The sequence below is a fragment of the Mucor mucedo genome (assembly GCF_025094135.1).
Source record: "Mucor mucedo strain NRRL 3635 chromosome Unknown EV154scaffold_192, whole genome shotgun sequence".
In the NCBI taxonomy this organism is placed as follows: domain Eukaryota; kingdom Fungi; phylum Mucoromycota; class Mucoromycetes; order Mucorales; family Mucoraceae; genus Mucor; species Mucor mucedo.
This window is the reverse complement of record NW_026252476.1, coordinates 19,745-46,680: the sequence shown is the minus strand read 5'-3', so window position 1 is coordinate 46,680 and position 26,936 is coordinate 19,745. Positions and strand designations below refer to the sequence as shown.

The 26,936-nt window shown below is 35.0% G+C and overlaps 9 protein-coding genes across 9 annotated transcripts; 4 read left to right on the top strand and 5 right to left on the bottom strand.

The window, feature by feature from the left end:
* The first annotated feature begins 994 nt into the window (after positions 1 to 994).
* Positions 995 to 3,811, top strand: EV154DRAFT_529402 (sulfate transporter family-domain-containing protein). Its single transcript, XM_051603665.1, has 9 exons — positions 995 to 1,100; positions 1,155 to 1,238; positions 1,295 to 1,565; positions 1,629 to 2,409; positions 2,478 to 2,828; positions 2,880 to 3,000; positions 3,054 to 3,186; positions 3,242 to 3,719; positions 3,786 to 3,811. The coding sequence occupies exons 2-8, from the start codon at positions 1,175 to 1,177 to the stop codon at positions 3,447 to 3,449; spliced, it is 1,929 nt and encodes a 642-aa protein (XP_051451321.1). The 5' UTR covers positions 995 to 1,100; positions 1,155 to 1,174; the 3' UTR covers positions 3,450 to 3,719; positions 3,786 to 3,811.
* A 3,211-nt stretch (positions 3,812 to 7,022) lies between these two features.
* EV154DRAFT_556509 (uncharacterized protein) lies at positions 7,023 to 8,633 on the top strand (the record flags this gene model as incomplete). The annotated part of the gene is made up of 5 exons (XM_051605355.1): positions 7,023 to 7,178; positions 7,238 to 7,414; positions 7,791 to 7,807; positions 8,084 to 8,317; positions 8,344 to 8,633. The coding sequence occupies exons 2-5, from the start codon at positions 7,239 to 7,241 to the stop codon at positions 8,631 to 8,633; spliced, it is 717 nt and encodes a 238-aa protein (XP_051451320.1). The 5' UTR covers positions 7,023 to 7,178; position 7,238.
* A 491-nt stretch (positions 8,634 to 9,124) lies between these two features.
* EV154DRAFT_431437 (putative methyltransferase-domain-containing protein) lies at positions 9,125 to 9,946 on the top strand (the record flags this gene model as incomplete). The annotated part of the gene is made up of 3 exons (XM_051596610.1): positions 9,125 to 9,456; positions 9,525 to 9,602; positions 9,655 to 9,946. The coding sequence occupies 3 exons, from the start codon at positions 9,125 to 9,127 to the stop codon at positions 9,944 to 9,946; spliced, it is 702 nt and encodes a 233-aa protein (XP_051451319.1).
* Positions 9,947 to 10,288: 342 nt separating this feature from the next.
* Positions 10,289 to 12,422, bottom strand: EV154DRAFT_431435 (CCR4-Not complex component, Not1-domain-containing protein; the record flags this gene model as incomplete). The annotated part of the gene is made up of 5 exons (XM_051596609.1): positions 10,289 to 11,153; positions 11,205 to 11,551; positions 11,610 to 11,775; positions 11,852 to 12,081; positions 12,132 to 12,422. The coding sequence occupies 5 exons, from the start codon at positions 12,420 to 12,422 to the stop codon at positions 10,289 to 10,291; spliced, it is 1,899 nt and encodes a 632-aa protein (XP_051451318.1).
* A 288-nt stretch (positions 12,423 to 12,710) lies between these two features.
* Positions 12,711 to 15,144, bottom strand: EV154DRAFT_452946 (uncharacterized protein). The gene is made up of 4 exons (XM_051597279.1): positions 14,900 to 15,144; positions 14,576 to 14,814; positions 13,424 to 14,522; positions 12,711 to 13,368 (listed from the first exon to the last, which is right to left on the bottom strand). The coding sequence occupies exons 1-4, from the start codon at positions 15,119 to 15,121 to the stop codon at positions 12,820 to 12,822; spliced, it is 2,109 nt and encodes a 702-aa protein (XP_051451317.1). The 5' UTR covers positions 15,122 to 15,144; the 3' UTR covers positions 12,711 to 12,819.
* Positions 15,145 to 16,129: 985 nt separating this feature from the next.
* EV154DRAFT_529389 (uncharacterized protein) lies at positions 16,130 to 19,187 on the bottom strand. The gene is made up of 5 exons (XM_051603664.1): positions 18,947 to 19,187; positions 17,857 to 18,896; positions 16,685 to 17,802; positions 16,524 to 16,629; positions 16,130 to 16,472 (listed from the first exon to the last, which is right to left on the bottom strand). Exons 1-5 carry the CDS (start codon positions 18,962 to 18,964, stop codon positions 16,304 to 16,306), a joined length of 2,451 nt encoding a protein of 816 aa, XP_051451316.1. The 5' UTR covers positions 18,965 to 19,187; the 3' UTR covers positions 16,130 to 16,303.
* On the bottom strand, positions 19,062 to 19,634 carry EV154DRAFT_110431 (uncharacterized protein). The gene is made up of 3 exons (XM_051593903.1): positions 19,505 to 19,634; positions 19,301 to 19,443; positions 19,062 to 19,251 (listed from the first exon to the last, which is right to left on the bottom strand). Exons 1-3 carry the CDS (start codon positions 19,591 to 19,593, stop codon positions 19,160 to 19,162), a joined length of 324 nt encoding a protein of 107 aa, XP_051451315.1. The 5' UTR covers positions 19,594 to 19,634; the 3' UTR covers positions 19,062 to 19,159.
* Positions 19,635 to 22,714: 3,080 nt separating this feature from the next.
* EV154DRAFT_529388 (uncharacterized protein) lies at positions 22,715 to 24,767 on the top strand. Its single transcript, XM_051603663.1, has 2 exons — positions 22,715 to 22,939; positions 23,002 to 24,767. Exon 2 carries the CDS (start codon positions 23,090 to 23,092, stop codon positions 24,698 to 24,700), a length of 1,611 nt encoding a protein of 536 aa, XP_051451314.1. The 5' UTR covers positions 22,715 to 22,939; positions 23,002 to 23,089; the 3' UTR covers positions 24,701 to 24,767.
* Positions 24,768 to 25,221: 454 nt separating this feature from the next.
* Positions 25,222 to 26,181, bottom strand: EV154DRAFT_110395 (60S ribosomal protein L15). The gene is made up of 2 exons (XM_051593902.1): positions 26,143 to 26,181; positions 25,222 to 26,046 (listed from the first exon to the last, which is right to left on the bottom strand). The coding sequence occupies exon 2, from the start codon at positions 25,868 to 25,870 to the stop codon at positions 25,280 to 25,282; it is 591 nt and encodes a 196-aa protein (XP_051451313.1). The 5' UTR covers positions 25,871 to 26,046; positions 26,143 to 26,181; the 3' UTR covers positions 25,222 to 25,279.
* Positions 26,182 to 26,936: the final 755 nt, after the last annotated feature.

Sequence of the window (26,936 nt, the reverse complement as noted above, 5' to 3'; positions counted from 1 at the left end):
TCTATAAAAACCAACAACTACTCAAAAATATGACATAGATAAACATTCTGCCATCTATCTCAGAGATAGCAATAATGAAGATATAGCATACAAAATATGTTTCATTTTAAAATAGGGCGTTTCTCAATCATTTAGTGACTGGACTTAATTTTAATATTCATTAGCACTGATAATGATTTCCATTTTCATTATCTCACCTGTGGGGCAAGTATTATTATTGTATTGTGTTTTACCCAGCCTTCGCATTCCTCCCGAATTTACCACTTGATAGCTAAAACTTTGATTACTTTTAAGCTGCTTCTTGAGAGGTTCCTGACTATGAAACGGGGTTCTTTGAGGGGATTAAGGCAAATCAAATAAGGTGTTAAATGCACAAAGTTTCACTTGTTGCTTTCTTTAATTATTAAAATCAGAATGTAGTACTGTATTTTTTTTAGTGCATTTATTGAATTGATGAGATGCTACAATATATGGAATAATCTGAAATTGTCCTTAAATGATATAATGGTAACATCTTTGTACAATAAGATTGCTTAAAACATATTCAACTTTGCATGATTTCACTATCAATATCTTCAAGTGATTATCTTGTTAATACAGTATGTTTGAAAAAACAAAACTGTTGTTCTGAAATTCGAAGAGTAAATCAGTTAAAGTGCCATTCAGACCATAAACTTAGTAACCTCTTCAGCACCAAGTATTAAGATGATGTCAATCATAGCACAAGGAGATAGCGGAGACTATTCCTTGGTATTGCAGCTTGAAAATTATTCTATAACAATAACTATAATAGAAGAAATATGAGTTTTTTGAGAAGTATCCCTAGTTCAAAAAGGATGCTGTCATATAGTTGGATAAAATATAGAAAAAGAAGATTGCTAGCGCTATGTTATAATGGTTTGAGGATAAGGTTGAGGCTGTCAACTTTACGATGATAAGCCGTCACGTTAAATCACCGGACTTTTAAGGTATACTCCGTTTCCTATTTTGTACTTTATGCTCATATATAAATACTATCTGATCTTGAAGCTTTCCAGTTTTTTATACTTTTCTTTACTCAAAAGCAACTTCACTTTTCTTTACATCTTATATCAGCACTGGTAAGTTCCTATGTAATTTTTTTTACGGTCTCATTCTAAAAAATGTCCTACTAGTTGGAACCTTTTTTTTAAAAATGAGTAAAGTCACGGATCATCTGGACCATCTAAGTGTTCCCAGATATATGACTGCTTCTCCTTGTATGTTTCTTAAAATGAATGTGAATCCTTCTATATACTTATCACGTTAATTTTAGTACCTTCAGCTCAAATCAATGACAATTCACCGAAGGATATGTGGAGTACTTTTAAAGTAAGATCAAAGTACTATCTACCTATCCTTCAGTGGTTGCCTCTCTATTCTGCTCATTTCTTTTGGGGTGATCTAATCGCTGGTATCACTTTGTCTTGCTTACTAATCCCGCAAGGTCTTTCTTATGCAACAGCTCTTTGTAAACTTGAGGCTATTCACGGTTTGTATTCCATTGCTTTCCCTGCAATCACCTACACTATATTGGGGATGTCAAGGTAAACACTGTATTGTTTATATTTATGTCATATGACCTAACTGCATATGTATGTATTGTCTAGACAAATGTCTGTAGGTCCTGAAGCCACGCTGTCTTTATTGGTAGGCTCTTCTATTGCTCAACTTAATACTGAAGATGGGGATCATGTTGATCCCTTAGCATGGGCTTGTTTGATGACGGTGTTTGTGGGGATATTCACTTTCTTGCTGGGTATTTTCCGTTTGGGTTTTTTAGATAGTTTGATGAGTAGAGCATTATTGCGTGGATTTATTTCCGGTGTTGGTCTTGTGGTTGCGTTACAGCAAGGGATTATATTGTTAGGACTTGTGAAACTTGGTGAAGAGAATGGGCTAACAGAGGCATCTAGCTCGGTCGCTAGGCTAATATTCCTTTTAAAAAACATTCAATATTCCCACGCCTTAACCACATCTGTATCTGTGGTCTCCGTAGCATTTCTAGTAATGGCTCGTGTCACAAAGACCAAATTAGCCAAGTTCAAATGGTTTCAATTGCTTCCCGAAGTTCTTTTGGTCGTTATTATTTCCTCACTCCTTACTTACTTCTTCGATTGGGAAAATAAGGGACTATCGATTTTGGGAAATATCGATAGCAAAGGTATTCCATTGCCTTCTATTCCCTCATTTCCTGAAAGTAAACATATGAAGGATATGTTAATTACTGCTGCAATGATTTCTATAATTGGTTTTGTCGAGTCAGTTGTAATTGCAAAGACTTATTCTAGCAAACACAACTATTCTGTAAGCGCCAATCGTGAATTAGTTGCTTTAGGTGTTGCCAACATTGTAAGTGGGCTTTTTCAAGGAATTCCTGCATTCGGTTCAGTAAGTGGTATAACTTGTCAATATGCATTAATATTGACACGTATATTAATAACCCATTGCCATTTTAGGTTGCCCGTAGTAAAATTAATGATAAGGCCGGAGCACGTACCCAGATGGCATGTCTTATTGCTGGCGTAATTGCTATCCTCGCCATTTTCTTTTTGCTTCCGTATTTTTATTACTTGCCCAAGGCTGTTTTATCTGCCATCATTTTTGTCGCTGTCTTATCCTTGTTGGGAGAATTACCTGAAGATCTTCATTTTATTTTTAGAATCGGGGCCTGGCGTGACCTTGGTTTGCTCTCTGTAACCTTTTTTGCTACAGTAATGGTATCGCTTGAATTTGGCACACTTTTGGCTGTGACTTTATCCCTTCTCCTAACTATCAAAGAAACGAGTTATCCCCGTATATCCATCATGGTAAGAACGACAATAGGAGTAACTTAATATTTATTAAACTGTATATAATAGGGTCGTGTTAAGGGTACCAACGATAAATTCAGACCTATTCAGGATGACCCTAACGTGGTCGAACATCTTGAAGATGTTCTGATCGTTAGAATCGATGAACCCCTTTTTTTCGCGAACACTGGTATGATCTTATACAATTTATGATATTTATAAAGCTGACTTTGCTTTTAATAGGACAATTGAAAGACAGATTGCGTAGACTAGAACAATTTGGTGATATGTCTATTCATCCTTCTGAGGATCCACGTTTAGGAAAATTGTCATACATGATCTTTGATGTGGATAATATGCCAAAAATTGATGCAAGGTAATTAATTGTAATCGCACGATATTTATTTGAGCTAATCTTTCTATATATGAAGTGCTGTGCAGATTCTCTATGAGATCGTAGAGGCTTATCATGCAAGAAATATCAAGGTTTATTTCATAAGACTTAGGGAAGGTCCGATGAGTCTTTTTAGAAAATCTGGTTTGCTTGATGTAGTAGGCCAAAACAATTTGTTTAGAAAAGTTCCTGATGCAATTGAAGCAATCGAAAGGGATATGGCAAATAATGGCACACTTGTATAACAATAACAAATTAATATAGAATGATAATATACCCTTTTTTCATGATATTAATTCACTATAAACTACAACTTATCTCTTTTCAGAAGAGCTTCTTAATGAAAATGTGTAACACCACTGCTGAAAATACAATTAGGGCCACGTATCTTCTTAACAATTTTAGTGCATGCCCTTTTTTACAGATAAAATTGAGAACAAACTTAAAAATGATGCACCATTTAATAAAGCAACTCCTTCGCACTTTGCGTGTAAAACATGGAAAAATGGTCTCAAGTAAGGTTTCAGACATTGTTTCAAGATGGATTAATGCAGAAGACTCAGAATTTTTTTTATATTTAGATTGTAAAAGCTCTTTTATAGCTTACCCACATGTTTTGTTAAAGAGGCTTAAAATTTATTTAAACTGGTAGCGTCCAGGGGGGGGGGGAGATACAAATGAAAATATTCATGTCGATACATTCTGCTGTGTCCCCTAATTTTAGCTCTGCCCACACAGTATTTGAGTGTTGAAATCAGCTCCTTGTAGCAACATATCCAAGTTTCATATCACATATGTCAAAATATGCCTCGAATTCAATTGTGGTAATGCCAATGGAAACAAGCTTTTTGTTTTTTTTTCGGGAGCTCCAACACGTGCCTTAAACCATTGCTCTGAATGGTCAGTAGTAAAAACGTTTTTGGTTTTGATATATCAATAAAAGATGGTCAAGAGATCGATGCATCCAGTTGGTTAGTTTGTTCTTTGCATTCATGCCCATTTCATACGTGGAATTCTCGCGTAAGGCATCCCTTAAATCATCTACATTTTGAACCTATCACAAATAGGGTTTAGAAAGCGTATTTTGCAAAGTGTTGATATGTGGCCTTACTTGTGAATATTTCATGAGATACTTAACTAAGCCAATCTAAATCTGGAAGCTAAATGGGATTAGTGTTGACAATCTCATTTACCTGTTCCTGTGACAGTAGACCTTTCTGAATGTAAATGTGCAGTGCTTAGGACTAAAAATGAAAGAGTGACATAGACTAGGTGTACCAAAGTTAACATCGGACCCATAAGTATCATTTGATTTTCGTTATGATACCTACTGTTTATATTTATAAGTCAATCTAAAACGGAACATGCTTTTGTTTAATGTAAGAATATGCGCTTTCATATACGCCATCACTGAGTATGTGCATCTGATTGTGGTCTATGTATCAATATTTGTTCGTATAATCATGCAGAAATTTGTTATAAGTAATATGGCATGCAATTTCATCCAAGTCCAAAGAAATTGTCCTATCTATAGCTACTTTAAATATCTACAGAAAATAGTTTTTGTTCTTTGCTATTTAACTCTTTGCTTTTGGCCTCTTTGAGGCGTATCAGCTGAAGTAAATAAAAATCTTGGTTAAGAAGGTATCGGGAAGGCAGAAAAATCTTACATTAACGTTTATACAGATGCTAGCGTTACTTTCACTATAAATATACTATAGAAGTTCAAAAATTCAAATGAAAACTTTAAAGACTGAAGTGGAGAAAGGTTTCTGGGGAACATTATTTGGTCCAGGTTTAGTCGATCCTAAGAGGTGAGAAAGTTCTGTTATTTCGAAGTGCTCTAGAGCAAGAATGATAAAAAGTATTCCACGAACTTACGTCTACTTTATCAAAATAGAGTGCTAAATTTTCTGTCGTAACAGTAATGTTACTGTTTTTGCAATAGAGATGTTCCTATTGCTATATATATATGTATATATGTTAAAAGAATTAGAGTATGGAAGGTCGATAATGCTTACGATGAAACTCAATAGTTTACTAGCCTTATTTCTTAAGGATTCTTTTTGGTGACTCTTTAATTTGTAAATTTAGCTGGGCTCATACTATATTCAGCTGAGCTTACAACGTTTAAAAGCAAACATAAATTTGACTTCTCTGTCTTTCAGGTAGGAGACGCTTCATCTTTTTCGATAGCATCGAAAATTCCAATTGTCAAGAGACATCTTTTCAAGATAGGATAACATTATTTTAAAATCTGGGTGTCCTGCTTGGGAGATCTCGATCGTTTAGCAAGGACTAGCTGTAGCTGTAACATTGCAAAATTGAAATACGTCTTTCAATTGAAAAACAAAAAGAGGTAATATTTTAGCGTTTCTTTAAAAAACAAAGTCATCATTAAGTACCCTTTACACAGCATTTATTACTTTCTTTCATCAATATAGTGTTATTCATAAATACAAAAAAAAAGAGAATAGGAAGTAGGATTGGCTCAATGGTTCTATCTTTTGGATTAAAGAAAGGAAAAAGGAAAAAAAAAGTGTGCGAACGAGTTTTATTTATAGACTGATGAACAAAACCTGGTTTACGTCTCAGGATGATTTAACTGTTTATTTAACCACACATAATTTTGAACCAATAATTTCGGGGAATAGTTAGTGTAATGTAGACATCTTCTGATACCTCCTTCAAGTTAATAATAGCAGTCTTATACCGCATCAGTAAGGTTACCCTCAATCAGATGCGAAATCAATCATAAGCCCTCATTACATTCTGTATGTCAACTCAAGTCTGTATGAAAGTATAGAGACCACAATCAAACAGTGTCGCTTATTGAGTTCATCCGTTCTCAATTAAATTACTAGATAGAAAAAGTTGAACACAATCAGACCCTAATACAACCACAATCGTAGAGTCCCCTTCCATATATTAAGAATCAGATACCAAGGAACAAACAGGGGATGCAGACAGGCGATTGTTAGAAAACGTGATAATGATATATAAGCAATGTTAATTTTGTTGAATAATTTTAAATAATCTATGTAACTAGTCAAAGGAAAGTGATGACAAATTAATCTTTATAAAATTAAAACTACTTTTCAATTTTTTCAACTGACCATATCAACCCAAATTTTTTGTGTTTCTCTCCTAATTAGTACATTTAAAATTAATAGTTTATCCGATGTAAGGGTTGGCTACTAAACTTTTTTTCGGTTTTAATCCTTTTAAGGCAATAAACAATTGTCAGGGCAGTAAGGGAGGGTCTTGAGAATACATTGCAAGGCCCAAAATTCTGGAGACACCATGTGGCTCGCCTTACGAAGGCATATATTTTTTTTTTCGAATTCTGTTTTAGGAGCAATCTTTTTGAACTTAACATAATACTTCCTTAAATTACATGCAGTAGGTTCATTATAGCTCACGTTTTAATTTTCGAACGATGAGTATTAGACATATTGAGTCATCCCCCTTGTAACGCTATTTTAGTCTTTATTACGGTAGTAATCCTGGATTGAAATACGTTAAAATGGCAATCAGTCACCATATGTACACTCCTTATGTCACTTTGGGGTTATGTACTTGTAAAACAGCATTAAGAATAAAGAATAAAGAATAAAGATTAAATACCTTTAGATAATATTTTATGAAGCCTCGTATTGTATATTTCGGATTGTAATAGATAGTTTTATTTAACTATCACTTCAATCCTACTCGACTCCTATAATCATTTTCATCTTGTTTTATAAGAAAATTATTTATTTCGGATTCCCTGAGCCCTTCTTTTTCTTGTATGATCAACATTTTCTTACTTTGTTTGTGATATCATTATATTTGTTCTGTTTCACTTAAAAAAACCCTTTGTTGATCACTTCTGTACACAGACAACATTAAACGATCAATATAATTCAATCAATTCCTGCATTTGAACACTTTTCGAACTAAAGATTGTCAATTTCCATCTTCTATTGTTGAAGGTAAGTCATTCTCATGTCTACATACCTGCGCCTTATACTAATCATTTTCAATTACTAAGAATGCACTGTAACTTTTCGTGTCTTGCAGATAGCAAGCTAAGTTTTAGAAAGCCTCGCCCTCAAAATCCCAGACCCCCTCGTCCGACACCACCGCCAGCGCCAGAAAACCTAGCAAACCAATCGCTGATAGCGAAAACGTTAAAAACAATTGTCAAAAAATGCCTAATCTGCTACCAGTAAGCAAAGCTGTCTCTTTTCCATACAATTTAGTTTTTTTCGCACATGCTTATGTTTCTTTGATATGATATAATTTTCCGATCTTTACTGCATATGATCGGATTACAGATACAGTTTGTATCAGAAGACCAACAACCGATATTTATTATGACTATTTTAACACCCTCTCTGCTACTCTCCTTTTGTGCTCATGAATACCTACTCTTTTATTTGTCTATATAGTGCTGTTATGCATTCCCGCCTATGCCTTTTTAAGCTGTGAGATTCCCCTCTTAAACATTTAATATATAAAAAAAGGGCTCATAAAAAATTAAATAAAAAAATTGGCTTATTTTTTTTTATAAATAAACAAATTGCTTGATTCAAGTTTTGAAGACAGATGCGTCAAAAGGGTAGGTTAGAATATACACAAACTAGGCACGGGAAAAAGAGTTCCTTTCTTATTGGATAGACACTTGGAGTCTCTCCACATATTTGCTAAGAGTATGTATACAGAAAAATTTAACTATGAATGGCTACACGGTTTTAAAAGACACAATAAATAAATATTCTAAGAGTTTATTTAATTTTTTTTAATGCTTTTAAAATAGCACGTAATGTCCAAGACAGACCAAGCGACATAGTGCTATAATAACTTGAATGTATACAAGTGCTGATTTCCAATGTAGGTGATAATGCTTGGTCAATTTACAGTGCCAAACCCACAGAGTGGCCCGATGGAACCAAGTCCGACACATTATACACTGCTGCTGTCAGTTCCCCCCAACTGCCGCCAGTACTAATTGAGGTACAACAAACAATCACATTCGAGTTTATCGACAAGCTGATTATGTATTCCTTGTGGGTGAAAAAACAATATCAAGCGAAGCCGATCGTCGTTGTCTTTGGAACGCGAATAACACGTAACGACGTTCGTCGGGACTACTAGGACACCCACAAGGAATACGTAAAACAAACTTCTTCTCAATATTGGGCAAAAGAATGTTTGTTTTTGGAATCCTTTACATTGCGAGAAACATTGAAGACTGTTCCTCTCCCCCCTTTGGCAGCTGTGGCGTATTTTTTAGTTCTAAAAGTCTCTCACTATCAGCTTCAGATTCCAGGGATAATCGCACTATACAAATGTTATACCAGATTGTCAAAGACGAGTCAATGACGAGAGTAAACGCTGACAAATCGACATCTGAAGTTCTACTAAAAGTTTGTTACGATCTTTAAATAATCAATATTGTTATGGGGCGTATTAACAAAAATAAAACAAAAATCCATTTATTTCATGGTCAACTGTTTTCTTCCATAATTTCTGCCATAATTCGCTCAATGAATATGGTGCCACATCCTTTTCATATGTATTAATATTTCTGAATATAAAGATCGATTGTATTAATTATCATTGAAGGTAAACTCTTATCAATCGGTTTTTCATCAGGATGTAATTGATACCGCCCATGAACTGATAGCAAAAGTCTGACATATTACACAACTTACAAGACTCGCTGCACACAATTGGACCGAAATTTTTTGTTTATACAATAAAGCTTGAACTGAGGCTATTAGGGCTAACGCATACATCGAGATTAACTTTAAATTTGCTTTGTATTCGCATCCCGTCTTTAAAAGGACTGCTTTGCCTTTTGATGCTTTTGATATAAGCATCAATAAACAAATTAAAGTTGGGCGTAACCCATTTGCTTTTTCTTTTTTTTTTAATGACTTCCTTGGAGATAAACACAGACATTGCAGAATATGGGGATTTCATTCAAAGAGAACAAGAAGTTGTGGCACATATCGGAGCTGTCAACTTTGAAGGCCTGAATGAGCCGGTTTTGTTGTCGCAAGATCTCAGTGGGGGATGTGGTGGCAAGATTTGGGAATGTGCCGAGATCATAGTGAATTACTTTGTCTGGAAGAATGGGCAAGGTGAGGGGTCACTTTTTAAAGATAAGACTATTATTGAGATAGGCGCTGGAACGGGTTTAGTTGGCTTGGCCGTAGCTAAGATTTGTCCTGACCTTAAACAGCTTATTATCACAGACCAAATGTAATGAGCTGCAAAGAGTAAAACAAACGAGAGGAAACTCCTTTAACATTTCTTACCATTATTTTCAGAGCCATGATGAATTTGATGCAAGAGAACACCAAGTTAAATAATCTCGGTCATCTTGTTAAACCCAAGATTTTAAATTGGTAAATATAATATAACCCTTAACATGTTTCTTGCACTCACAGTTTTGTATAGGGGAGAAGAAATTGACCAAGAGTTTTTGGAGGCAGATGTTATATTAGCATCTGATTGTATCTACATGGAAGAAGCATTTATACCCTTAATTGAAACATTTTTCGCATTGACTACAAACAAGAATGCCATAATTTACTTGATGTATCGTAAAAGACGAAACGCCGATAAAAGATTTTTCCAAATGGCTAAAAAGAAATTCGAATTTACTGATATCATGGACGATCCCAATAGAGATGTGTACACTAGACGAGGATTCCGTCTCTTTGCTGTCAAAAGAAAGGCCACTAAATAAATAAAGAGGTAGTTTTATTAAATTTTGGTTCTAATACATATTTGAAAAGCATCTTAAGATAATTGTTGCGTAGACCTATAATCAAAGCTGCATAAATTAAAGAGCCAGGGCACGAAATATTGAGTAACTTACTTTAAAACGTTTTTAAAGAGTCGCTTAATATCTGGAGAGTGATTCATGGAACATTTGATAAACTCGTGATCACTGAAATGTGGCTCTTTGATTAATTGGATGAATGTAGTTAACAGACCCCAAGGATGAGGTCTATTCACTATTAATCTCTCCAACAAGACCCTACATATCCATAACGTCAATAAAATAGTGGTAATATAGGTTTAATTGTTACCTGGTAATCAATTCCTTAATTAATTCCGTTTGAGTAGAAAATAAGTGCAATAGAGCCATACTGAAGAAATACGTATGGCTATTTGGATATCGCAAATGATCAACGATTGAATTGATCAATAAATATTTCTCGTAACTGGTAGGCATATGGGAGAGCAGATGCTTATATATTTGAATGGCAGGATTATCAGATAGCGGTTTTGTTGTGGCTAACTTTGCTTTGGTTCCAACATAAAATATCAACTGTTGAATTTTTTCCGGGTCAAAGGTGTTTTTATCATCCATAATGTAACTGATGACGCCATTTGTTACAAATGAGGTTGAGTTCCCAATTGCTAAATAATCATCGAGATCCTTCAACTGAAATATATCTTTGCGGTTTTCACCTAATGTATCATAAGTATATTCATCAATGAATAATCGTGGTGGATGAGAAGTGGTAGCCATATAACCCAATGTTGTTGTAAATGGGTCAGGCAAGATCATATCTCTAGGAAAAGAACTTAAGATAACGTTTCGTAATTGGATACAATCCGGCGGTAATAACTGAATAAATGATAGATAATGTTCGCAAAGAAATTCCGGATAGTCATGTAACATCACTACTAAGAAACGCAAGGTCCCTTGATAGAAAGCCTTTTCTGATGGTCCCAATAATCGACGTTGGTGTTGAGATTTTTGTTGTAAAAGTGTTTTTAAGAATGAGAGGTGAGCTGACATAAGTTTAAAGCAGATGGTCCAGCCATTGGGTTGATTTTCCTGTGATAACAATAATGGCAAATAAAGTCGATGAGAGAATAATTGCAACCAGGAAAATGCGAACCCAGAAAAATGACGTGGCTCAAGGGTATACAAAGTGTCGCTGTATAGACGTTAGTTCAAGTTGATACAGGCTAATATACTTTAAAATTACCTGTAAACCGTTATAAAACTGGTATTAGTATTTTTATCATTGCTTGTAGATTGATTCAATTCGATAAATAAGGAACTGAGAAGTTTTAAGAACGGTTTTTGGTTGAACTGTGTATTTAAAGTTTCATGTTGATGAGCCAGCACCAAAACAGCTACGGAAAGGACATGTGTTGCCATTGTAATTTTTGAAGTATAATTGTCCTGAATGCGGATCATGTATCCTACTAATTTTGTGTATGCATCTATTGATTGAGGCCGAGAGGGTTGATACAAGTCGATGCAGATTTCGGTACATAATCTAAAAAAGAAACATAGCCTTTCTGTGTCACATGTTGTAGTTTGAAGGATCTATAATAAGTAGTATTAGTTCTATCTCAACATTTAACATTCATGCACTAAAGCTTACCCGTTCAGCAAATTGGGTGTATATAGCAGTGCTAGTCATACTATGTCTACAAACACGGGTCCATTCTGCAAGTAAGAGTCTCAAGGTAAAAGAATCACTATAAGAATCACAGTTTTTGTAAGATTGAATCATACTGTTTTTTAAATCTTGTATCAGCTCTTCAGCTCTGTAGTAACAGCAAAAAAAAAAAAAAAAAAAAAAAGTTAGCACTGATAAGGCTGCAATCATATTTTATACATTACTTTGGAGACTGTGATCTTTTCAGGGCATTAATTACTAATACATGGTCTTCAATTGATGTAATAGGGTGCATCGTAAGTAAACAATTTTGCAATAGTCCCGTAGTGAAGTCGATTAAATGGGAATCAGGATGTTCCTTATTTAATTGTTTCGCTAATTGAATATCATACTCTTCTAATGGTATTAAACCGAATTTCACAAGAGAAGTAACGATCCAAACATTGTATTTTCGCTTGATATGCTAATGAGTTTGCATGTATGTATATAAGATATCCGTCTTACCTCATCTTCCGAATATAAAATCCAGCTCAAAGTTTCTTTTGATATACTAGGTGATAATTCGATCAAAGTTTGAAGAAATCGACAGTAGACTTCAATAGATAAACCCGTCGTTGATTGGTATAATTGAAAAACGACTTTTTCAACAACAGATCTCAACAGGGTAGTTTGCGCACTTTGGTTAATCAATAAAGGTATCTGTCGCATCACGAGAATAATATCATGATGTGGTGGCAATAAAGAGAATGGCAAATTGCCCGATTGTTTTAAAAGTCGATCTAATTCAATCAACATTTGTTCCACTTTTGTCGAAAATAAGTCGTTTGCTTGAAAACTATTATGAAAACTGAATAGATCTATTGAGTTGGAAAGAGTCAATTTGTTTGTACAATACATTCACTACGATTTAGGTCCTTACTTGAAGGTGTGTTTACTGCTCCATTTGAAACAGCTGGGTGCGTTAAATTAGGTGGCGGTGTCAGCTGTTTTTGTGAAAACATTTCATACAGTTTCATTTTACTTTCATTATTATGTGGTATTGCAGGTGAAGGTGTCATTTTTATTTATTTACAAAAATGAAGAAGGGCCTTAAAGAAAAAATTTTCCACTTATTCCGCTATATGTGTGTGTGTTTATACCTCTGCTGTGCGTGTGTAAAAAAAAATAAAAAATTAACGATTTATTTTTGGGATTATAGGCCAACTCTAAATAGGACCTTGTTCTTCCTTCCTTTTTTCTTTTTATCGGTATTTGATGAAGAAGATTCCTCTGCAGCATCGTCTCTACTTTCTTCACTACTGGTTCCACCCCACGCGTTGTTGATTTGCTGTCCTGATGCAGTTCTACGCATGTTCAGGATCATTTGATGCTTCGGCGTTGTGACAGGTAAAGAAGGGAAGGCTTTTGGTTTTAAAGTAGGGAATTCTTTTCCGGATGTATTAGTATTAGCAGTATTGGATGACCCGCTCCAAGGTGTTTTAGTTGGTGCACGGAATATGTTACTGGGCGAACTAGGTCTGGATGATTGGGGTGATGATCCAGCACTAGATGATCTACTATTCGATGTGGTGGCTAAGGTAGCTGCAGTTGCAACTTTATCCCATACATTTTTCGATTTGGTATTGCCACCAGTAGCACCCACAACTCTATTTGTTGGTTTAGGTCCTTTAATGACTAAAACGCGAGATGCTTTTGGTGGAGGAGGCTTGCTTCTAACATCCAGGGCAGGAAAGTGACTCATCTAAACTTGTAAATTAACATTCTTTGAAGATACTCAAGTCCTTTTCCTTACTTACAGTGGTCTGTTTATTTCTCCAGGTACGAATCAATTCCCACTTTTTGTCCTCGATGTCTAATAAATCCTCAACTCCTTTGAAAATTTTGCTCGAGTTTTCAACGGAGTTATTAGTTAACTTAACGATTTGATTAACGTAATCTTCTCCACTAAGTGTGCTATTCCTATAAGCGCCAGTAAGCGATCTAAATTGTGCTACTTTGTCTTTGCTCTTCAGAATTTCCCCAACTTTGGACAAGAATGATGCATGGCTTGCTACAACCTCGGCAGGCTCAGTGGAGGTGGTTTCTGCATTAGTACTGGTTGAAGTTGAGGGACCAGATGAAAGAGCACCAAATCCAGCCGGTTTCTGCAATGCTTTGCCTTTGCCTTTGCCTTTTTTAGTACTAGCACCAGGTATAGTACGAGGTACAGAAGGCACGGCCTGTTTTACAGAGTTCATGGTTGGAAATTCATTGCTGGAAAGAACAGGAGTCGATGATCCACTTGCAACAGGCGACTTGTTAGTTTTTGTAGTTTCTTCCTTCTTTTTTCCATTATTACTTTTATTTGTATTGTTATTACTGTAATTGTTGTTGGTATTACCGCTGCTGCTGCTGCTGCTGCCACCGCCTCTTTGTGGTTGGTTATTACGGTAAGAGTCATATTGGAAATTCAGTTCCAATTTTCGAGCATCAGACTGCATGGATCTTTGCATACCAGATAACGATTCACCGTGATCTTTTATTTGATGAGCCTTTAAATCAATTGAAGATTCGAATACAACAAACTTTTTTTCAAGACATTGGGGATAAAGACACATGTAATGATCAGACTTGAAATGCTCTTCTAGGCTCTCATAATTGGCATAATATTCCTGTCTATTTCCGTTTCTGACGCAAACATGGCACTGCTCATGCATGTCACGACAATGAACAAATAATTCATCATCACCAAAGAAACGACTCTTACAAAAGGCACATTCTGGATGGCCTGTAAATCCAGTCTCGTCGTTCTTGTTAAAGTCTTTATCGCCTTCTCTGTGATGCTTCGTTAGCTGAGGTGAAGTATACAATGATTGTTCGTAAGGAAAAACCTTTTTATGGCGAGAACATAAATCACTAACAAATGACATATTAGAGGGGTTACATAAGCATTTTGGTATCGCTCTTACCAAAGGTTTAAACTATGCACCTTTCTGGTATGCTGCTTTAATTCTCCCCAATTCTTAAATGACTCCGTACACTCCTTTTGAGGACAATTATATTCTAGCATATTCATTGCTTCCTTATACATCTCCTGTGTCTCAAATCGAATGCCCAATTTCTTATCACTGAAGGGTGTATCATCCAGAGAAAATTCGTTGAACGGTTTCTCTGCTTCCTTTGTGAAAATCACAATTTTTTGTTCCGTCTAATAAGTTTGCGGTTAATATTATTGCCAAAAATGGGAATACGAATTAGAAATAAAAAAATAAAAAAAAATAAAAAAACCTTACTTTACAATAAGCACAATTACGTGTATCGTACAATGCTCTTAAACGTAGAGTACATCGATGACAAGTGCGATGACCGCATTCAGCTACAGCATAAGTTTCCATAGGTTCTGTACAAATATAGCACAATTCCTCTTCATCTTCTGAACTTGAATCGACTTGTTTCTTTGCATCGTTATTATTCTTTCGGGATCTATGACTTTTGTTAACAGTTTTCACTTCCATAGTTGCGAGATTTCTTTGACAAGAAAAAAAAACAAGAAATAGAAAAAGTTTTTTTTTTTTCGTTAAACAAATTGAAACTCCATTCTCTCAACAGAGTTTGCAGTCAAAACATGACAAAATAGATCGACAATTAATTACCTGTGATTGATAGTTTGTTTCGTTTTGAATACATTAACAGTGTACAATATTGATTTAAAAACATACACTATGCCAATTACAGTGCTTCCGCCATCATTTGGACGCATTTTCGAAACGAATCTGAGAAAGGTGACCAATTAAATCATTATCCATTAACCAAATATCCATCACTTGTGCGGCTGACAATATTTTGCGCCCTCTTTGGCAATCGAACGGCTGACATAATTTGATTAGGTAACCACATAATACAATGCTTCCATAAGCTGCAGCTTTGTCACAAGAACTCCTCTCTATTTTCGCCATGATAACATGGCCGCCGTATCTCTCCCTCTTATCTTGTTAAGCTGCAGCCTTAATTATATGTTTTAAGATGTCGCAACTTTTAAACTATTCTGAACCCATAAACACCGTTGTCCATGAAAATGTCTAGATAATTATGCGGTTTAGAAAGATGTTGTTTGTTTATTTTAAAAATATGCCATTCGTCCCCTTAATCTAGTCCTGGGAGTTTGTTACTTCCAGCCCAGACATTTGGAGGTTGTCTTTTGGCATTATAAGCTATCAAACTATGACAGTTATGATTATTAATTTCTTAACAATCTCTGTCATTTTGAATTGATCAATACTTAATAACAGATTACATAAACCAAGTTTGTTTTGTTTAGCCGTAAATTCTACTTTCAGTATGATAGCTTGGCAGTAGACAGCATGTACAACATAAGTCATAAATATTAAACTACGTCTGTGTCACAGTCGATATCCATGAATTCTACATATGTCTTTGTGGAAGTTTTTGGCACTAATCATTATCTAAATTTCGAATTAAGAATGTACATTGTGCAGCTCATTAAGTAGCTACTTTTTTATGTATTTAAATGTTATTCATCTTGATGGATTTTATTTTTACACTTGTCGTTTATGAAATATTAAATTAAAAAAAAAAAAAAAAAAAAAAAAAAGTAAGCAGTAATAATAATATGGTATAGGATATATAAATAAAATTGTAGGGGTAAATAAAGAGATGCAATAGCAATAGGTTTTTGATTAAGGTAATAGATCATTAACTTGAATGATCAAGAATTCAATGACTGCATTTTTAAAGCTCATATCGACTAAATCACGACTCGCTTCTACATCGCGCATTAAAGTAGGACCAAACACCATGGCAAGATTCTTTGTCGTCATTAAATTTTCGGTGTGACGTTTCTGGACACTATAGTGAATGTGTAAGTAAACCCAAAAGTAATCGATTAGTGTAACTTACTTGTTCAAATGTTTAACTAATAATCGAAGTGTATCGTAATTGACTTTGGGTAATTGCGACAACAATTCAAAAAATTTATCCATTTTTTCTTGTCCAACATTAACGGCTAAAAATAAACTGTGAATAAATAATGAAATAAATGTAGATGTATGGGTATTTACAAACGGCATCAATGAATTGGGAATAAAGATTATACGGTAATACTGGGTTAGGTAACTCTCGTAGATATTGCTTCAGCACACTTGTGATAGCACATATATCGTTGATTGACTCATCATCATCCAGATCAATAGGATCTCCCATATCAAATGATTGGTGAACCAACCTCATTTGTGCTGCACCCCCTGATTTACGATAAATGCCTTCATAATCCATACCACGCTTTTCAACGGCCCTGATACATTGTTCAATAATCAGCGGGATGGATCTATCTTCATAATGTGCTTGTTCCGATAAATCAGTTCCGAATAAAGAGCGGTGTTCTGATTCGGAAGGTAGATTTTCAAAACTAGTTGTAGTTCCAGCATAGCATAATTGAGGTACATGACTTAAGCAGCGAGCATGAGTAGCATACATACAACCTTGACAGCGCAATTCAGAAAGACCCCACATCTTTTCACCGCAAGCATCACATTTAATTGGTCTTAAAAAAGAGGTAGGTAAAAAGGTATGCGATCCATGTTGAGTGTTTTCTTGAGATTGCTTGTTGGAAGAAGAAGAAGAGTTATTTTTTTGACGAAATTCTGCGTAGCTATCGTTGTTGGCCATGGATAAACTGAGGGAGCTGTTACCGCTTGTGTTGCCATATATATTACCCGAGTCCACCTTGTTGGATTTTCCACTCAACTTTGCAAACATGTTATTCTTCTTTTTTAATTTAAATATTTTTGGGGGTTGTGGGTGTTGTTGATGCTGATGATGTAACAATGCAGTTTGTGCAATATTGCGAACTATACTGGCTTCAGAAGATTTTCTTTGCATGTGCGTAGGGGAATATAATTCAGAAGAAAGGCTTGGCGAAGGTGAATATAAAAATGATGTACCGGCCATCACAGCAGCAGCTTCTCTTTCTCTTTCAGTCACTCTTCGAGAAAGATCGTTATTCATTTCCGTCAACTCCGCATTCTTTGTATTTAACATGACCATTTCATGAAGCACATCATCTCTCATGTCTTCCAAACTTTTAGTCTCTACACGTACTTGGTCTCGATCCGTTACCAAGGATTTGATTTCGGTGACCAATGCCTTTTTTTGTTCATCAAGATATATTAAAGATGTTCTAAGAAATGAATGAGTTACGTGCCACATCAAAAAAAGAAGTAATGCTACTTACGGTTCAAGACCTGCTTGTTTTTGTCTAGCAAGGGAATCGATATCCTTGACCAACATATTTCGATATCCTTTTAATTCATTACAAGTTCTATCTAGTTCAACACGAACTCTAGCAACCCTTTCGATTTCTTCCTTTGTTATCACAGATAATTCTGGTCTTGTCATTTGCTTGGATTGATAAGCAATACTCAATTGATGTTTTAATTGAAGAATTGTATATTCTTGCTGTTGACGTAAAGCTACTTCCTTGGCAAATTCTTCTTTTGCTCGAGTAAATTCTTCCAAAGCTTTTCTGCTGGCATCTTTAATTTTGTTATAGCTTGTTTCCATCGCACTCAATTTGCTTTGTGTCATATCCAATTCATTACGTAATTGTTCATTAATATCAGCATGTTGGGGTGGTGCAGGTTGGGGCATATAAATTTCTTCATTCATCAAAGAGGACTCTAAAAGTTGTGAAGCACGAGTAATATTTTCTGTAGTCTTCACAATGACAGGTACGGCTACGGCCTTATTTTTGTCGTCTGAATTTCCATAAATATCCATGGCAATATTAGCACCCAATTTTTTGGTGAGATTAACGAGATCGGTGGAATCATTGTCGAAAAAAGAAAGATTAAGAGTTGGGAGTTCTGGTATCAAGGAAAAGTCGAGCGTGGTTGTTGAAGTCGATTTCGTTAAAGAAGAAAACGAAGATGAGGTATTACTCTTATTGATAAAACTATGAGGAGAGTGACTACCAATAGATAAAGGAGGTGAACTAGGCGAAGATTTTGATGAGGTCACGACTTCGGATTTTGAAGGAGTTAATCTGGTATCAACTAATCGCATTTTGGGAGGTATGTCTACTGAATTGCTGCGAGAGCGTGATGGGGTAGGTGGATCTGTTGTACGGTTATCTAATGGATTTCGTGTACGAGGTTGGGTCTGTATGTAATCAGCTACAAGTTGTGGATCAAATAAACGGCTAGTATGTCGATTGGCTGTGTTTGAGGAAGCTGGCTGAATCCCGCTAGGATTAATCCGCGGTTGACGAGCAGTCTATGGATGAAGTTAATATTAGCCCCTTTCAAGAAACTAATTATGTATACCTGAGAAGGAGAGGTCATTGTATTCAAAGGCGAAGGAATAGAAGGTAGCTCCTTGGCGTTGTTTATCGCTTGTTTCTGCTGTTGTCTTTTTCCTCTTTCTTCTCTTCTTTTTTGTTTCTCAGCCCTACGTTTCTCATGACATGGTGTACAATGGATACCCTATTATTTGTTTAAGGTAACATTAAAATTTAAATTTCATATGTGAAAAATTATTTATACCTTGCTTGTTTGGGTAAATACTAAATCGTCGATTTTCTTTTTGCATGATACACATTGAAAACAATCTGCATGGTATGCCTCATCACCTATTTTTATATAAATAATCATATCATAAATATTACATACTGTCTTTACCTGTCATGATGGCCTCATCACGAATCACTTGCTTACAAGCATTACAACAATAAGAACAACTTTCACAGACGGGTCTGCCATTTGTTAATAACAATAAATTTGATTCGCAATCAACTGGTTCTGCACATTTAGCACATATAAAACTTTTTTTTTTCAATGTTTGTTACTAATCATTGTTTTAATTCACAAACAAGTAAGCTTTACCATTTCAAATGAAACAAAGAATCTCCAAAGGCAATGACTGAACCCTCTTCGATGATATTTTCACATCCTGTACATGCCGGTCCGTCCATTCTTTTTATTTTGTATGATAAAAATAAATAAATAAAAAAAGGGAAAAAGAGGAAAGAAGGAAAAAAAGGTTATTATAAAAAAGAGGGGCAAAATGCTAATTGTAACACAGCATTTTAGAGGGAAACACAAACTTATTGTAGGTTTGTGTTCCATACTAAATTTATACCGTAACACACATACTTCTATATTGTCTTCTGATTGCTTCCAGGCCCGTGCCAAATATATAATATATCAATGTCATTTGATGGGTATACTAAAGAAAACATATTGCAAAGAAGAAAAAATCTCAGCAAATGAATGTAGTAAAAGAGGACATGTATGAATAAGATGGTCCATTTAATGATGGATGATTTTCACAGGCTGTTGGGTCTTACACACTCACACACACGCACACACATACACACACAACTCACACACACACACATAAGCACCCTGCATCCTCTTGTCGTGGTTTAAATAAATTTGTGCAGTTTGACCTTAAAAATACGCACGCACTACAGAAATATAAATTGATTTATTAAAATGACTTTAAATCGACCTAACTAAATAGATGGGGTATTCATATATATATAATCTGACATAATGTATGTCATAACTAAAAAAAAAAAAAAAAAAAAAAAAAGACAAGTGCATTATGCACGGATACATGTTATTGGTCGATCTACAATGATAAAGGGAAATCATTCATTACAGGCGAGGGAAAATATACGGCGTATACGCATGTTTTAAATACCTTCAATAAGCATATAAAAGACGGGGCGCTTACCAGAGAATAATTATGGCTCTTTATTTTGGTTCAGTTATTCTCCCCCTCTTCCATTGACCATACAGATGTACTATACCATAACGATTTGCATAAATAACAAGGGATTTACTGAAATGTTTGTTAACTTCTCTTTTACATTCACGTATCTCATCAATAATCATTAAATGAGTTCATATCGCCCTTAAATATATAAAGAACGTTCATTTTTCTCCATACAACATGCCCCTATCAGAAATCTATTTTTTTCTTTCTCGTGGTGAACTTCTATTCATCAATCTGATGCGCCATTGGAGACCAACTTTGTAGTATCTATGGTGATGAGTTTATTTTTGAACGACAAAGTCTCCTTTTTTTATTGTGTTTTGAAGATATTTACTTTCCCCTTTTCGTCTCCTTTTTTGATTATATGAAGAACCAATAAATTTCAGAAACTGGTAAGACACTGGAAACTGAAAGCGAACAATAAAAGAACCCGGGTGACCAAGCAAAATGGCAATGGTAGTACCATATTGCCACAGATGGGTTGCACTGTGTTACCGAATTTAAGCTAAATTTCGATCTAACCGCGAGGACCCCAATATGGTCCAGGCAGTCAATTTAATATAGACTTTTGGGACGGATATGAGGGATGAAGCTACCTTAATTTAAAGCCTAATATTGTGTTTTTATGGGACAATTGTTTATTTTAAGAATGGCATTTGTAGTTTTTGTAAAAAGGTATAGGTTTAAGAAAAATCGAATTCAAGTTTTATGTTCACAATTCTGGAGATGACTCCGCCACTTTAATTTTTGTATATGTCCAGACTGTGCATATTGCACGTCTTTGATATCTAAAATTCACTCATTATATTTTTGTTTAAATCAATTTGGCAGAACTTGATTACCGAAAAATAGAACAAAATAAACTCTTTTTACTATAGTTACCCCGACCTTGTTCAAGTCAGTGTATCTTACCCGGCTCCATATGATGACATGGTCGTATCAGGAGTGCATCTATCTATACTGATAGTCAAGCACGGGTAGTTTTCTTGCCCTATCTAAACGAACAATGCCATGAACAAATTCAAAAATAGATTAGACCTGGATAATACGTCTTGAAACAATTACATTAAACTGACTACAATATACTATGCTTATCTATTCTACTATTGTATTATATGTATTAAATCTGTTTCAAACAATACAAAGCACCATCAGATTGTAAATTGACAATAATTGATCAATAACTGATATATTACAATTATGCTACTACGCATATACGCTTAAATCGTACTCAGCCTGATCAAACGACAACAATAATGCTTTTATACATTATTATAATCCTTTTATACATTATTATAATCCTTATCTAATCCACGGCTAATTTTTTAAAGGAATGGTTAAATAATTTAACAAAAGTTATTTTCTCATGCACATATATCAGTTTTTGCAGCTTTTGATAACCGAAGTAATATATATAAAGAATTTACAACTATTATTATATAGATTAGCAGTATTAAAAAAATAACAGCCATCTACCTTCATATAGTTAATAAAAAATAGAGTGGCTTCTATACCAATTATCCTATCAAAATGAATCCTTGTGGTCATTATAATGGGAAACAATTTATTACAAATTCCTCAAATGTTACATACCTAAAGTCGCTCTTTTGGAATATTTAGTTTCTGACAGGGCAAATAAATTTTCTGACAAATCTAATTTTTAATGATGCTCGATGTACTCCATTTGATAAATATAAAAAAAGCAATCCATGTAAAGAGAAAGTAGAATAGCCTCAAAAGTTTTTAGCTAGTACGAAAGCGCTTCTAAAATCATATGTTCAGACCTAAGGGCAAATATTTGCCTCTTTATCTCATATCATGTAGCAGCTTGAGAGACAATTATTGAAGATGACATAGAGGTGTGTGTTATAGACAAACTGATGTTAATTCAAAGCCTTCCATCATTATGAAAGTGACCCTAACTTTTGCTGTAACTAAATGTTTAACTACTGTTAAGACATCAACCCAACTCTTGGAGCTGTAGCTCACGTTTACTTAAGCGTCCTTTAGATATAAATCACTCGAGCATTAGAAAATGGCTTGGCTTACTGCTCGTCACTGGACTTACTGTCACTTATTAGAAGCAATAGATCTAGGCTTGACTCAACAAACATCGAGTATGTATTATCTATATGCTTTCATATACCTATAAAAGTAAATTACGCCTATTGCATTTCAGTAAACCTACTAAAATCATATCTCTTTTCATTTTGATAGCTCAAGCTTAATCACATTATTGACGAGTATAAAACTTTGGAGTTCTGCTGATAATTTTAAAACTGAGATTCATACAAAACGAAAAACACTCAGCTGTAAACCTTATTGGCATCATAAAACCCTTTTATTTAACATGCGTGTAACCTTTGAAAGATCAGGTACATTTTTTGCAGAAATTCTTCTTCTTCAGTTGACCCAACAAAGTAATTGTGGCGATCATACAAATAGAAACTTGATAACTACAATAAGTATCCGCCTACGATCACGTTTATCTACAAAAAGGTCCACATAATCCCCCTTTTTTGATTCGTATTTTCTTTCTATTTTAAAGTAAATTTCTGCATTGCTATTTGTGATGAACATAAGTCCCCTTAATACATACCACGTTTTTGTGACAGCTACAATATAAATATGACACAGTTTTATTTATCACTCATGTCTGCCCCTTTTTTAAGATTGTACATTGACCCATGTCGAATGCAAAGATTGCGCAAGAGATCTTGCGCCATATAATCAGTTATTTAGACGATGCTGATTTTGGCAATGTATTGTTCGTATGTAGAGATTGGTACAAGGCATCACTTTCTGCATACTTTCGGAAAGCTTTCATTAGCGAAGAGACGGTTGATGTATACCAACCTTGGACGCATGCTGAATTTACACAAGAACTAAAAATGACGACACCGCATAGAGATTGCACGAATTTCCTAGTTGAACAAGACTTTTTACATATGCTTTCGCGGTTCCCAAGGTTAAAAAAACTTGATCTTTCTTCAAGTCGAAATTATAAAAAATATATGCAAGTGCTAGCTGAAAGAGTTGACGCGAATTTGTATTTACAGTTCATTGAAGAGATCAAAGCTGTTCCTGATAACATGTACCTTCATCTTTACTATTTTGCTGCCTGTTATAACTTCCGTCATTCTCTTCGGACACTTGAACTGTATGCAATTGATTACGCGACAAAATCTGATGGACCCAAAAGTTTCACTTATTATTTACCCCATTTTACCCAGCTTACAAACTTAACTGTGACGAATCGCTATTTATCTGATATAACTTTGTTTGACATATTACTCCATTGTGACAACTTGACAAGCCTAAATTATGATAACCAGTGTCCGGTTCCTTTGCATGCCAAAAACCAACTGGGCACTACGAATAATGTAAACCTAAAAAGGTTGACATTAGTTATCTACTCTGATGCAACCCCATATCTCGATTATATCCGATCAAACTATTGTTTACAATCCTTGACTCTGGTCATTGGCGGAGACATATTCCAGTGGTTTAAAGATTTTCACTCATTTGCTGGATCACTTCTAAAATTCAAAAATGTAACCATTAAGAAGAAAGAACGGTATTTACATGATTTGTTTCCATCACAAACAATCGCATTTTACAACTTTTTGATGTCATTGAAAGGGAAAAGTGACTTGCTATTCAATGCTACTTTCAAGTCTTGCCCAAATGACATGGAGGACATCATAAGTATTTGTAATTCTCAGCTCAATTTTGTGTATCATACATCCCATGACAATCCTTATGACTTTGTGGACACGCGAAAAATCGTGAAGTCTATCAAGTTTTATGCAGCAACAGCAGTATTTCCTTTTGCTTTATTGAAATACATGAAGAGCTATAGAGATATCCAAAAAGCGACTATAATTGTGGATAATGGGAGTATTGACTTTACGAGTACCGCCATACGTCTGAACAGATTCCACATTTCGGATATCACATTTTATCGGCTACGCCAGTATTCGCCCCATGTGCAATACATGGAGATATCAGGCAGTAAATATGGTGGTAGGCTGAAAAAATTCTGCTTTGACATGCGGGATTTCAAAGAATTACGGGTTTTTACCTTTGACATAAACCAAATTGACACAACGGCCGAATTTACCTTTATCAAGCTTGACCTTTGTTCCAAATCTCGTTACTTCAGAATATTTAAATCTGGCGGAAAATATTACACTCAAATGGTCTCCGAATCTTATGTATCGCAACTTTGTCGATACTCCTTCACTTGTATCTTTATGTTTTCTAATAGCTCTGTAAAAATTCATTTTAGAGATTAAATAAAAACTTAAACACACAGCTTTCTTTAATAAAGCACTACGATTTATGCAGCGATCGGTGCTTAAATTATTTTTCAGGGTTCGACAACAGCTGTCAACCCAAATTGTGTTTTATTTTATTTTTCTTTTTTTCCCAACCCCCAACCCCATAATTCGCCAATGTCAGAACAAGATCATTTCTTAAGCACCACACCTGTCGATGTTGCCATCAAGGCACTTCAAGTACAAGTTGAACAGTTAAAGAGAATCATAAACAAGACCGGTAAAAAGAAATATACATAAATATGAAAGAATTTTTATTGACACTTTATGTCATTGAAAAACAAGATGAAGTTTCCCCTGTCATTGAAGATAACAGCCAAGAATTAAAGCAAGAAATCAAGAGATTACAGACTCTCAACGATAAAGCCGAATACCGCATTAAAATGTTATTACGTACCTTGGAAGAAAAAGAGCAGAAATAAATAAAAGATAAATAAACTGCTCTTTCAGTGCAAATAAGAGTTTTTAATCATAATTGTATCAAACAAGAAAAAATGCGAATTATTTATTAGATGAAATGGTATTATGATTTGTTTTTTAACGGTAACGACGGAGAGAAAGAGTGTTACGACGCTTCCAGGTGGCACGACGACCAGAACCCTTAGTGTTGTTGAAACGATGACCCTTACCGTGACCACGAGACTTACGACCGATAGCAGTAAGACCACGAGCTTCACGACGCTTGTGAACGGGGTTGGCAATCCAGTTAATGTGAGCATCACGACGGATGGCCTTGTGGGAAGGATCGACAAGGATGACTTCAAAGTACTTGTAAGTAGCATCTTGGTTGACCCAGTAAGAGTTCAACACACGGAGGTTGGCACACTTGCGACCAATACGTTCCTCAGCGGTGGAACGGAGAGAACGTTGGTACTTGAGTTGGTTAACACCCTCATTGACGGGCTTACCAAAGGTAGCACCCTTGTGAACAGGTCTCTTACGACCACCACGACGAACACGGATACGGTAGATAACGAAACCTTGCTTGGCCTTGTAACCTAAACGACGGGCCTTATCAGGGCGAGAAGGACGAGAAGCACGATGGATAACGCTTAATTGTCTACAAATTAAAAAAAAAAACCAAAAAAGAAATTTTTCCTGCATGAGTCTCAGAGTACAATCATTCATCGGATGAATTTATTAAACTCTTCTAAATTTCAATTTCTTGAAAAATAGAAGGCGTATTCAAGCCTAAATAGAATCAGAGGATTCTGTGTACCTGAATTCCCAACATCTTACACGAAGTAAGAAACGAGAGACATCGGATTGTTTCTTTCTGGAAAGCTCTTCAAGATATTTATAAGCTTTTTTTTTTATTTGGCGTTAGTATCATTTCACATTTCAATTCTTATGCAATGTTGTTTTTTCAATGGATGGATTATTGTTATTGTTATATTTACCACCCATGTTTGATGTATGTGTTTATAGTTAAAATATATAAAAGAAAGGGTACGTGAGTCCGTGAAAACATCAGTTATAATAACAAATGGACTGTCCGGCAACGGTCCGGCAACTATCTGGAATTGAAATTATAGCAAACACACACACACATACACGCATTAAAAAACAAGCGGCTTTTATTAGTGTGTAACAAAAGAGCATTACTTTTGTTTGCTATATCTGTGTAGAATTGAAAAGTGTATTGTCTTGAAAAAATAACATCAAAATATATGAATGTGTGATGCTACTACCTTTAATGATTTCAGAAATTATTAAATCCATACAGTGTGTAAACACGATATGGGAAACATTGACTTGATTTGGTAAAGCATCGGCACATTGAAGCTTGAGAATAACGAAAGGTAATGATGATGCATCAAAATTTGTTGACAATTTGGGGTGCTGAATAAAGCCGGGTTTATATACTTAATAGTAGCAATTTAATTTACTAACTGTTGCAGCCAGACAGGTGAATACTGAATAGTGCTAATGCTCTAAGAGCATAATCAAATACCACAAACAAGGTTGACGTGATATGATTCTTTTGTTTGTTTGTTTACCGTACCTTTATTTTTTAAAGTTTTTATTTACTGCCCAAAAATCATTCGGGGGGCCGAACAAAGTTGGGTCCAATGATTGACTGTAGCCCAAATGGAATACTATATTTGGTTATTAATTTAGACAAGTGGGTAAATTCATATATTCATTGTTTGGGAAGACAAAAAAAAAAATGACAAGTGGCCTTCAAACTTGC